The 11,749-nt window shown below is 39.2% G+C and overlaps 1 protein-coding gene across 1 annotated transcript; it reads right to left on the bottom strand.

Annotated features, from left to right (window-relative positions):
• Positions 1-580: 580 nt before the first annotated feature.
• Positions 581-11,038, bottom strand: FZD6 (frizzled class receptor 6; the record flags this gene model as incomplete). Its single annotated transcript, XM_010151073.1, has 6 exons — positions 581-737; positions 1,235-1,663; positions 2,868-3,016; positions 5,085-6,102; positions 8,713-8,909; positions 11,029-11,038. Coding segments are annotated over 6 exons (1,960 nt in total), but the record flags the coding sequence as incomplete, so codon positions are not given.
• Between the last annotated feature and the right edge of the window lie 711 nt (positions 11,039-11,749).

The raw sequence follows: 11,749 nt of genomic DNA, 5'->3' as shown, positions 1-11,749 counted from the left end.
TACACAGTCGGTTATTTACAAAATTCATCATTATGTACAAAATAAATCACGATAATTCCAGATTCCCTTTCACGTTCAGTGTACAAACTACCATAAAACAGTGCTAGAACTGATATATCATAACACACAGGATTTCTAAAAATCTGTGTATCCCTCAAGTGACACTGCTGCTTAAAAGACTGTAAAAAAGAAAACAAAAATTTAACAAGTTTTCAAAAGTATCAAAGATGCAGATATATCTTTTATGCCTTGAAAAGGAACAGTGCTCTCTGAGCACTATTTTAATGCAATTCATGATAAAGTGTTCTTCATGTTGGGAATAATATTTGTTTCCCTCATTTTTTTCTTAAATTACTGCTAGTCAACCCAGCCACGTCCCACAGAACTTCAACTTCTATTATTCCTGGATAGGATTAAATATAGTACGTTATTGCTAGCTGTCCTCACAACAAAACTTACATTTTTTTAAGTGCAAAGCGAGTGTATTTTAATAAGGCACAGAATGTCAGTTATTGCCAGTGTAGCACAAAATCTGTTTCAGTTTTATCCATTGCAAGTGTTCATATAAAATGTCAATTTTTCAAGGGTTTGAACTGTTCCCTGAGTCCAGCTCTCTTCTGGTGTCTGAAGCCGAGTAGACAAGTAGTGATACAGAAGCTGACTGTGAGACATCAGGTATCTGGGAACAGCTGCTTTGTAATGGAGGAGATTCAATAAAATGATTTTTAGGAGTTATTCTGTAAGCAATGAAAAATAAAACACGAGTTAATTTTAGGCACAGCGCACGACACTGCAAAACTTCCCCCATTTTTAGCAACAAAATTATAGCCTCTCTTAAGCTCCTTTCAAGAGGACGCAACACAGTTCCATACACTTTCCCAAGCTCCCAACGGTGACTTTTCCAGGTCACCGATGTCCTTTTGAGAGGTGATGTCTGTAAAATGACTGCATTGCAGCCACAGGTTTAAGGGTCACTGTTCAACAACACAAAAATATCCGATGAGCTAAGCTCCAGCACGCAACGCTGAAGGAAAAGAAGAACCCTACACAAGTATGAAACAGCCCATATGCTAAAGATACACGGCCGTACGAATGGTCTGTAAGAACTACAGCAGTACGGCATCTAGGAAAGGTTAACTGTACAGTGAGAGGACACCGATTCTTCAGACAAGAAACAGAAAACTTATAAAATGGTAGTACACAAAGAAGCAGCAGATTGATTAAGGAGCCTTACCCTCCTTCCCCTACTCTCTTCATGCTCTCAGCCAAGCTACTCATATCACAGGTGCTATCTGCTTTGTTTCTTTTTTCCACCTGATCCACGGTCAGTTTAGAACTAGACAACATTTGATCTCCACTGTTTTCCCCTTCCTCGGCTCTCCGGGCTGATGTTCCGTCTGCCTCCACCTCTTTCTCAGATGTCTCCGGAGAGGTTTTAATTTCCGCAACAGTCTCTTGGCCTAAGTAGTCGTGATTAGTGATTGCTACTGCAGAAGTTCCGTGGTTTGCTGTGCCACCCGTGCTAGTCCCCATTGACTTCGAAATGACTTTCAATCTGTGGGAAGTTGATTTGTAGTGCTTCTTTTTGTGTTTCACTTTGGAATTGTGCCTCAAGAAAAATTCGCATGATTCTTGCAGCACTCTTCGACTCTCACTGATTGGACTGAAAGAAAACACAAGCACGTAACTGAACAAAGAGGACAGCCTGAGACAGAGCGTAACGTAGCTTCGTACGCAAGAACGTGAGCGAAGAGCAGCCAATGATGCAATCTGAGCTGGATGTTAATGAACACGAGGAAAACTGTTCTATGCAAAAAAGAGGAAAAAAAAAAAACAACTGATCATAATGGCTCCAAAGTAATTATGTCTGTGGAACAATTTAATGAAGCAGATTCTTACATTTCTTACTTCAAGTAGGTCCAATGACTTCAGTAGATTAATCATCCCAGAGAGGAAAGCAGGATTAGCTCTAAGCAGCTGAATTACCAAATTAAACTTTCTGTAAAGTAAACCTCATTCAAGTGAAAAAGAAAAAAAAAAGCTAAGCATTATGCAAGTGACAATTATTTTTAAATTCTTATAGCTGAAAGCAGTTAAAATCTGAAACACAAGAAAAATTATACAGGAAATGGAAAAAGAGGGGAGAGGGAAAGGAAGCTATAAGCTCACCATCAAGGAATGTAGATGTAAAATAAAACGAGCTTAAGAACGGCTGCCTTGGGAAATCCAAAGTAAAATTTATGGGTAACACAGATAATCTAAAATGAAATAAGCAATGAATCAAAAGGAACGGAAAAGATGACAACTACAAGAAATGGAGATGACATTTATAATTTGTTTAAATCCATAGATATAAATTTGCTAAGTAATAAAACTGAATTATTCTGTTACAGGAAAAAAAATAAGGAGCAGTAGATTAATACAATAAAAGTAATGTAAGGAGGACTCTGTGGAAATGAATTTAAAAATAAGACAAGCCTGGCAGAGGAGAAAAGCAGAGGATGTTGTTATTGCATGGCAGTACGCACAGCTAAGTGCTGTGCCAAATGAAGCGGTCAGAACACATGAAAGGATCTCAGTCAGCGGCTGAAACCACCTTCCCTTACTTGACTGGAAGCCAGAGATGTATTAGCCAATGCTAAACCCAACAGTATGTCTTCTGCTCTATGAAGAGGACAAATCAGCAGAAGAAAATATTTTGTCTTCCAAGGATGTTGTCAAGAAGTCATTGCATATGTAAGACTTCCCACGGACTCCAATGGAATTTGGTCTAACATCTTGATTACCTGAGCTATATTTAAGAAACATGCCTAAAATCCAACTTTAAGTATACACTTTATAAAACAGGAATAAAAAATTGCTCTTACTCTCTTTTGCGGTTTCTGTTGAAGAAATTGGCCCATTCAGAACAGGTCTTTTTACTTCCCACCCAGAAGACTGGAGATATGCCAACAATTAATGTCAGCAAATATTTCATCAGAAACAAAAATATTTCTGGTCTTGCTAGCACCTTTGCCTAGAAGATAACAAAATTTAATAAACACAGAAGAATAAAATACACCCATTGATTTATTTTTTGAAATGCACAAAACAAGTTATGTAAGAGAGAGACTTTCTCCTTACGACTTACTCTTTGTTGAGTCTTGTGCTGTGGACAAATGTTAGACATGTACAGTCAAGTCGGGCCGGGTTAATGCCTACAGCTGAATGCACAGAGTCAGAAGGAAATATCTTTCTTTTAAATTGAAAGGAAAGATAATTTGGGGGTAATAGTATTAGTAACCATGTTCTTCAGAGATAGTTTGTATGTATAAGATTTATCCTTTCAACTTAAAAGAAACAGTAAGTGGATGAGCTGGGAGTTAATCAGATTAGACGGCATCTTCAAGGAGCCGCAGGGAACTACATCGTCGTTTTCTGTTTATTGCAAAATTAATCTACCCATCTGCAGAAATGGATCATAGGAGCCGAGACATTTAACTCCGTAAGAGATTATTACCTTCTGCTCCCAAGCTGCAAATTTAATTTACGTGAACTGGCTTATCTGCCAGTCCCATCTATGAAAGTCACGATTTTTGATGGCCAAGTAACTGCTTAAACTGAAGTTTGTTTTTATTTGGGTTTGGCCTGGCCGATGTATTACAAGTCTACAAGCTAGCCCGGGTAAGCCAAGGCCGAGCACACCACCTTAAACTACTCCATAGTTAGCACACGCTGTGTATCAGGGGGACAGATCTCAGTAAGTATGGCTTTGTGTAACATTCCCTCTTGCTATTTACTCTTTCCAATAGGTTAATTAAAGGCTGAGAATACATGCTCTTTCTGCCTTATTATGCCAAGCTGTTATATTTAAGCACTACAACTCAAGAGTTTTTTAAAAAGCATAAAAGCCTTGCTTTCAACCTTGTATGTTTTGGACCATTTAGGCTGACACTGAGCTCAGTGCAAAACCTGCTGAAGACAAAGTGCACTTCTAAGGATGGTAATGGAAGGAAAATAACCAAGAAGTCTGAGCTGTGCTACTCTCAGCTTACACTGACTTCAATACAGAGGATATAGAGGACGTTTAAGAACAGCAGAAGGATCAAGCCTTATCATTCCATAATGCCTGTGTTTATATTCCTCTTTTAAATGATAGTCTATTGCAATAAAAACAGAGGGTAAGTGCAAGGCAATGAAAGATGACACAAGACACTTGCATTTCTTTTATGTTTGTTCTTAAAAGGAAAGAAACAAACTACAAATTACTCACAATTGCAGGGAATTTTATGTACTTACAAAGAGATTTAATCCACAGAGTACTGAACATGGGCAGATTGACTTTAAAAGCCTTCAAGGAAGTTGTTTTTTTAAGACTTAAATGTTAAATACGAATGCCTCTGCAATTTGAACTGCTGTTGGGCTGTTTGGTTTTGGTTTGCTTTGCTTTTGTTGGGGTTGGTTTGGGCTTTTTTCCCCCCTTTTCTGTTTGGTTGGGGTTTTTAAAAGATTTCTTCACACTGCTAAGAATCATCCTGCAAATGACAGCTATCATGGAAAAAATATACTGGAAATGTGTTGTAATTTCAAGTGGTTTACACCTCTACACTTCTAAGAAAAAAAAACGAAAGTGATTTTAACTCTATGGTTATAAGCAACATTTAAAATCCAATTTAGGCTCAATTTTCCAGAATCGTTATTTCATCTTCAACTGAAATCAATGTGAATTCACCGTAGGTACCTGGATACTGAGCTAGGCACTCAGACACTGAGCATCTACTTTTAATATAAATACTGTGAAGAACAACCCTCCCCCCAACACATCTTGTAACACTAAGTTCAAATACCATAAAGATTATATATTGTCTTTAGAGCTGTGAGCTGGAACTTAATTGTTAAGTGCTATCCATTTGATCAGTGAAAAATTTCAAAGCTAAAGTATGACACCACGGATTTTCACTTAGCAAGCAACTAATGACTGCATGTTCTTGAACTGATTACCTAATGTGAAAATAATTTACTAACTGCATGGCAGATACAGTGAGACATAAGGGTTTTTGCTAATTCGCTTTCCAGCATTATTTATAAAAGAAAGCACTACTTGCCTGATAAGGACAAGGAATATGGTACTGGTCACAGTGGTCAAATACCCAAGTTGTTTCCCAGATTTTCCGGTTGACCAGTTCATAGACATAACATCCAAGAAGTGCTACAAGGGGGACCAAGTATAAACCACTGAAAACTCCAATTCGGATCATAAATTTCTTCAGCTTCTCCTGGTTTCTGCCATCGTGCTGTATGACTTGCCGCACGTGATTTAAAGAAATAATGCCGGCTAGAAGAAGAGAGAGACCGAAAAACACACAAAGGCACAACGGCAAAAGCACAAAGTACAGAGAGGCATCCAGATCGTAGAGACCCACAAAGCAAACTCCGCTGATGTTGTCGCCTTCCACTTTGTTCATTGCAAGAAGCATGATGGTTAGAAACCCAGGTATCCCCCACGCCACCGCGTGGAACCACATGGCCTTCTGTGCAATAGCTTCACAGCTCCATTTTCTTCCTGCTGCGAGGAACCATGTGATTGTAAGAATGACCCACCATATAGTTCCTGCCATAGTGAAAAAATATAAAACCATGAAAAGGACAGTACAGGCTTTGTTTTGGGAGCCAAGAACAACTGTTTCACCAATTTCTAACTTCTCATCTGCCTCGTTACAGGCAGTTCTGTTCCCAAGTAAAAACCCGATGAAGTACATCAGAGAGACTATGCTGTAACAGACGGAGTAATATATGATTGGCCTCTCCGGGTACCTGAACCTCTTAACGTCAATCAGAAAAGTCAGGAATGTGAAAAGCGTGGCACAAAGACAGAAGATTGAAACTATTCCAATGAAGCTTTTCGCAACATCCAACTCATAATTTTTGAAGTACATATTGGGACATGGAGGTGCACACTGGTCAATTCCTAAAAACTTGTAGCCTTGTCCATTGGTAGTGTGTAGGTGTCGTGGACACCAGAATCCGTAATCCCTTCGGATCTGGCCCGGGGTCTTCTGAGTTCCATGTACGTTTGTGGTTACAGCAGCAGTGGCAGGAACGGTCTCGTCACAATTGACTAGTCTACATAAATAAACAGAAGAGGAAGTATCTTAATATCCCTCATTCTCCACTGTAATTATTTCTTAGAAATAAGAAAAAGATTCAATTCTAAGCACTGTTATATTTTATAGATAATGCAAAATATGCAATATGTGAAACAATCAGGTGGCATTTTAAAAAACAGACTTCAAATATTTTCAGCTTAGAAGGCTGCTCAAAGACAGCTATTCAACTGTTGTTCTCTATCTGTTGTTTTATTGCTTATGAAACACTATTCCAACTGCAACTGTTCTTAGAGTCTTAAATTCTACTGAACTTTTACATATGTGCATAGCTGGGGTTTTTTAATCTAGGTAACAGTAGACTCTTGGAGACAACAAATGATCTTGTCACAACACAAGCTCAACCAAGAAGCAAAGAAAGAAGGCTGACGGTATCTAGAATTAACTGATGGCTAGTATATGATAATTATTGTAATTTTCCGTGTTACAGTGATATTTCATTGTCGACAACAAGAAAACTACCTGACTGAAGAAGACAAAAGCAAAGAGTATAAACACGGTAAAAAATTATCACTATTTTTTTTTTTCCTAGCTTCATATTGTTCATTTAAAAATTGCTCAAGACTCAATCGCTCAAGGGTTTAATTGCACACAATATGCAACTTTTTATCTGGTTAATATAGTAGCAGAGTTTGACATAACTTCAAACTAGATTATGTAAGTATAACTCAAACAGGTAAGCATTTACCAAAATGGGATTTATATTTACATGCTTGCCAAGTTCAGGCACTGGAACAGGTTGCCCAGAGAAGCTGTGGATGCCCCATCCCTGGAAGTGTTCAAGGCCAGGCTGGATGAGGCTTTGAGCAACCTGGTCTAGTGGAAGGTGTCCCTGCCCATGGCAGGGGGGTTGGAACTAAGATGATCTTTAAGGTCCCTTCCAACCCAAACCATTCTGTGATTCTACGATATTGAAAAGAACATGTTTTGTATTTCAGCTTTTACAGTAAGATTCTGTTATCTCAAAACACTTTTTGCTATTACATGTCCCTCAATGTCAGTTTGCAAGATCAGCTTGAGCTAAAAAAACCCTTCAGCTCATTGCTTCCCTGCATTATCATGCTGTCCAAATACAGCCAGACTAATTATGAAGAAAACTGATTCTGCAGCAGATTATTTGATTAACCAGGGGACAGACCAGTATGCACAGGAACAGTGCCAATTTTATTCAGCTGTGTCTCAACAGGCATTACGCGTGTCTGTGAATACGAGAGTGTGAATCTCAGGACTCCAGTTACGGCCCATCCTCCTGACAGCTCCTCTCCCATGGGCTCCAGCAGCAGGATGTCTGCTGTTGTAAGAACGTCCTGCACCACATGGACTTCTCCGTACCTGCTATTTGGATGACATCATTTCACATATGAACACAGCAGCTCCATTTTCAGTAAACGCTAGCAGTAACAGAGTAATTTAGAGCTGCAGTGATTCCTGCAAAAATGTAAGTTGATTTAAAATGTCATTTGAAAGATATATTGAATAACTGGATTCACTTGTAATTTTCCTGATTTTTCAAAACAATTCTTGAAGACATTTGCTGCGCTGCAAGGCACTACTGTTGCGCAGTAGCTCACACTAGATGGGAAAAGTTGCTGCCTTCTTGTTTTACAATCACACAGCTTCCACTTTTCTGCAAAACTAAGGGAAATGGCATTAATGCCATTTGTCATATTCACTCCGATACGGATCTCTACAAGAAATCACAGCACAGGACTATTGTCCCAGCTCTCCCCCAGCCCTATCACGGATTAGCAACTGCATGGAGGTTATGAAAATCATTTGAGTTTCCACTCTCTGCTCCTTTCCTGTACTTCTTGCCCTGACGTGTTAAAAAAAGATCGTCTGGCCTTAATCATTTACAAATATCTGCGGTTGAAGGTCAGGATCACAAGAAGGTTACAATGGAGTGTTTCCAGTGGTTTTCATTTAACATATACAGACTCATCTTTTCCCCAGATGTAGCACTGACTGTCTTGTCTCTGGAACAGATCCACAAACTTCTTCCAGAAAAAGGTGAAAAAAAAAAACCCAACAACAGAAGAGACATTTGGCAGGCAGGACAGGAAAAGCAACACAAGACTGAATTTACACATTTAAGCAGTTAGGAGTAAGAAAAGGCTTCCACTATTTAATGCTCCCTGTTCATTCAAATATAGAGTATTTTCTATTTCATGCTTTTATAAGCAATTGTTGATAAAAGCCCCACAAAGTAAGTATGACCACACCTAGTTTAGAGATCAGAAACCAAAGCAAAATCTATGCTGTAACATTTAATACTTCAAAAACTAAGACATTTATAATAAAAAGCTGCTTTTCGCAGGGGTCTGGATACTGTAAAGAACTGCTGCAGAGCTTTGTTGCAAAAAACTCACAAGCAGGAAATGCAGGTGATCAACTGAATAATGAAAAAGTTTCAATAAATATAGTCCTATGCATGAGCAGTGTAGGGTCACCAGCAATGATTAAGCTACAGCAAGGTGATATTTAACATTCTGCCTCAGATTTTCAACTCCATCTAGGTCAACCATGAAAATATCACACCTACCACCTGTCAACATGAAAAATACCCCACCTGGTACATTCCAGCTCCTCAGGCCATGTAATTCCAAAAGTGTCCATCAACTGCTTACAGTCAGAATACACTTTCTCACAGAGGCTTCGACAAGGGTGAATCACGTGCACTTGCTCCAGGCAGGCAGGGACAAAGGCTTTGCAGAGAAATGTGTGGACGTCTGGTGAACAGTGAAGATTCATAAGCGTAAGGAAAGGCTGCGGGGAAGAAAAAGCTTTTGGTTAGGAATTTTAAAGAGACTTGAAGGCATCAAAACTAACTTTCACCCCTACAGCTCACGTTTGGTCCCCTGTAAGTTTGAAAAGCTACTAGAAAATAGTGTTTGCTCAGCAGTTGTGAAAGAGCAAAACCCGGCGGCCTGAGCGGTGAGAAGCTCCATCGGCACTTCCAGCCCAGCCCCTGCCCCAGGATCTTGGCCAGTCTGTAACTGTTCAAACCTGGCTTTTCCTACGTGACAGTATCAGAAATCTGAAAAGTACTAGGAAAGCACAAGTTTTTTAAAAAATAGGGTAAAACATTAAGTTCTTATGTTCACCAGTCAGCTACTAAATAAGTGCTCTAGGATTTTTAAAGGTCCCTACAGTTCCTGTTAAATTACATTTTAGTCCTAGTGGTGTGTTGCAGTCATCATCATCTCTCATGCTAGACAGGTCTGTGTTTCTTTTCATCAGTGAGGTCCAAATATCATTATTCCTCATTTTTGAAACATGACTGAGAAAGTTTCTCTACCTGTACTACCCAGCACCAGGCAGTGAGTAACTGAATCTCACAGAGTGAAATTCAATGCAACCTTTTTTCCCCTCAACTTATTCAATCCCTTATCTACAGTCAGATAGGCTTTTAAGGAAAAGAACCCAACCTTCTTTCTCTACATTTTATCAACTTTATTATTAGTCAAATATTCAACCAATGACTGGAAAAGGAAGGATTAACTTCTGAGCCCAGAACAGCATCCTTGTTCTTGTCAGCTTTTAAGTATCCCAAATACATATACACCCATACCCCAAAAGCAAGTCTTGCTACTGAGCATGCAGTTGAAAAGGAAAGGCATCGATAAAAAATTTTTCCCCTTCAAAATGGAATATCTACAAATCCTCAAGAAGGGACCTTTGCAATAAACATAGGAATGTGTGGGAAGCAGGGGAGAAGGGAGAAGATAAGGCAGAGTAAGAACAACCAAAACAAGCATTGGCCCTCTCTTTCAGTGCACTCCAGCTGCATGCTGCCTCTGCAGATGCCAGTACAGCCGGCGCACAGAAGTCTCATCCCTCCCCTGGATGTCTGTCCAGAGTCACCTGCTCAGGAACCCAAGACCTGAGTATTTTATGACAAGGAGAAAAGTACAGCTCTGATACAATATGCTCCAGGTCCATGAGTTGGGTTATTTCCTAAATGCTGTGTGGCCTCAGATGAAAAAAAATCATGAGTTAACCATAAATTAATTACGTTTTCTTTGCACAATTATCATGCTTGTTTTCCTTCTAATTATATTATATTTGCTGCAATGCTTAATTCATGCTAGCACTTAGGATAAAATAAAGATAATAGCCTGGGTAGTCATATACAATTCCTATAGAAATTGAGTTTACTTTTGAAAGTCTTGTAGAAAGTGCCTTGATAGTTATGAATTCTTCCTTTCTGACACCACAGCTTACGTCATAAAAAAATTAACTCTTTTCTGAAGTTTTGGGGTGCCAGTCAAAAGCTTTTGCAGACTTAGGTAAAACAGCAACATTTTCTCTAGAAAGTAAGAACTAAAAAGACAAAGCAAACAAAAAAAGCCCTCCAGTATTCTTGTCTGTGAAACCAACTTTATCTACAGAGATATTTTACCAGCTATTTTGATTAGCAACTAACAGTTTTACAATAGCATTTTCCACGATATCTAGTAAGGCCACATACCATAAGCTCACTCCCTTGAAACAGAAAATGAGTACGAAGAAAGCAACATCTGGTGAAGATAGTCAGGACATGAAACCAACCTTTACCATTCTAACACAGTTTCTGTTATCTGAAATACTTAAAAGCTAAAATAACACAAGAATCACTACACAGTAACACTGTGTATTTGAGGTAGATACGACAAGCGAAAATTCAGTGTTTGCAAGAGTTTTCCTAAAGTATGTTGTCACTGGCTAAACACTGTTTAAAGAACATATTTTATTTAAATGCAGAGCTACCTTAACAGATAAATGCAAAATTGTAGGAAGAAAGCTATGCTCAGCCTGTAATGTAATCAGAGTAGAAATCCATGGACTTGGCTGCCAAGAGTAATTGTTCTTCAAATATTTTTTTCAGCTTGCTAAAAATACTTACCTTTTGACACCTGGAAGTACAAGGACAAGTTAAGAGCAGGAAGCCTGATGTTCTGAAACCACAAGCAGACCTTCTGAGTCAGAACAAGGGTGCATTTAGCTGGCGCCCCTGTTCTCACCCTGGCTTCTAGCAAGTAGGGTACAGGATGACGGGCAGACATCCTTCCCAGTTTCCTACAGTCACTGGGTTAGGAAACCAGATGCAAGTTGTACCACCACCATTGTGTTGGAAAGACACCAACAGACCTCCTTTCTTCCAAGAACACATCTAATCCCTTTTTCAACCACTTATGCTTATACTCTTTGTAAAATATTACAGCAGTAAGTTGTATTGTATAATTTAATCAGGCACCACCAAGAAAATAAGTGCATTTTATTTGTTTATTGTAACTCCTGGTCACAATATTGTAACTCCTAGTTTCTGTTTTGACAGTTAACAGATTACTCTCCACTTTTTCCATGCCATTTTCATAGAATCACAGAATGGTTTCGATTGGAAAGGACCTTACAGACCATCTAGTTCCAACCAGGGGCGGGCCCCCCCCTCCACTAGACCAGGTTGCTCAAAGCCTCATCCAGCCTGGCCTTGAACACTTCCAAGGATGAGGCATCCACAGCTTCTCTGGGCAACCTGTTCCAGTGCTTCATCACCCTCTCCATGAAGAACTTCTTCCTGATATGCAATTTAAATCTCCCTTCTTGCAATTTAAACCCATTACCCC

Source organism: Eurypyga helias, unplaced genomic scaffold, assembly GCF_000690775.1.
Source record: "Eurypyga helias isolate BGI_N326 unplaced genomic scaffold, ASM69077v1 scaffold45650, whole genome shotgun sequence".
Lineage (NCBI taxonomy): Eukaryota > Metazoa > Chordata > Aves > Eurypygiformes > Eurypygidae > Eurypyga > Eurypyga helias.
The sequence above is the reverse complement of the archived record's forward strand: the minus strand, read 5'-3'. Positions and strand labels throughout refer to the sequence as shown.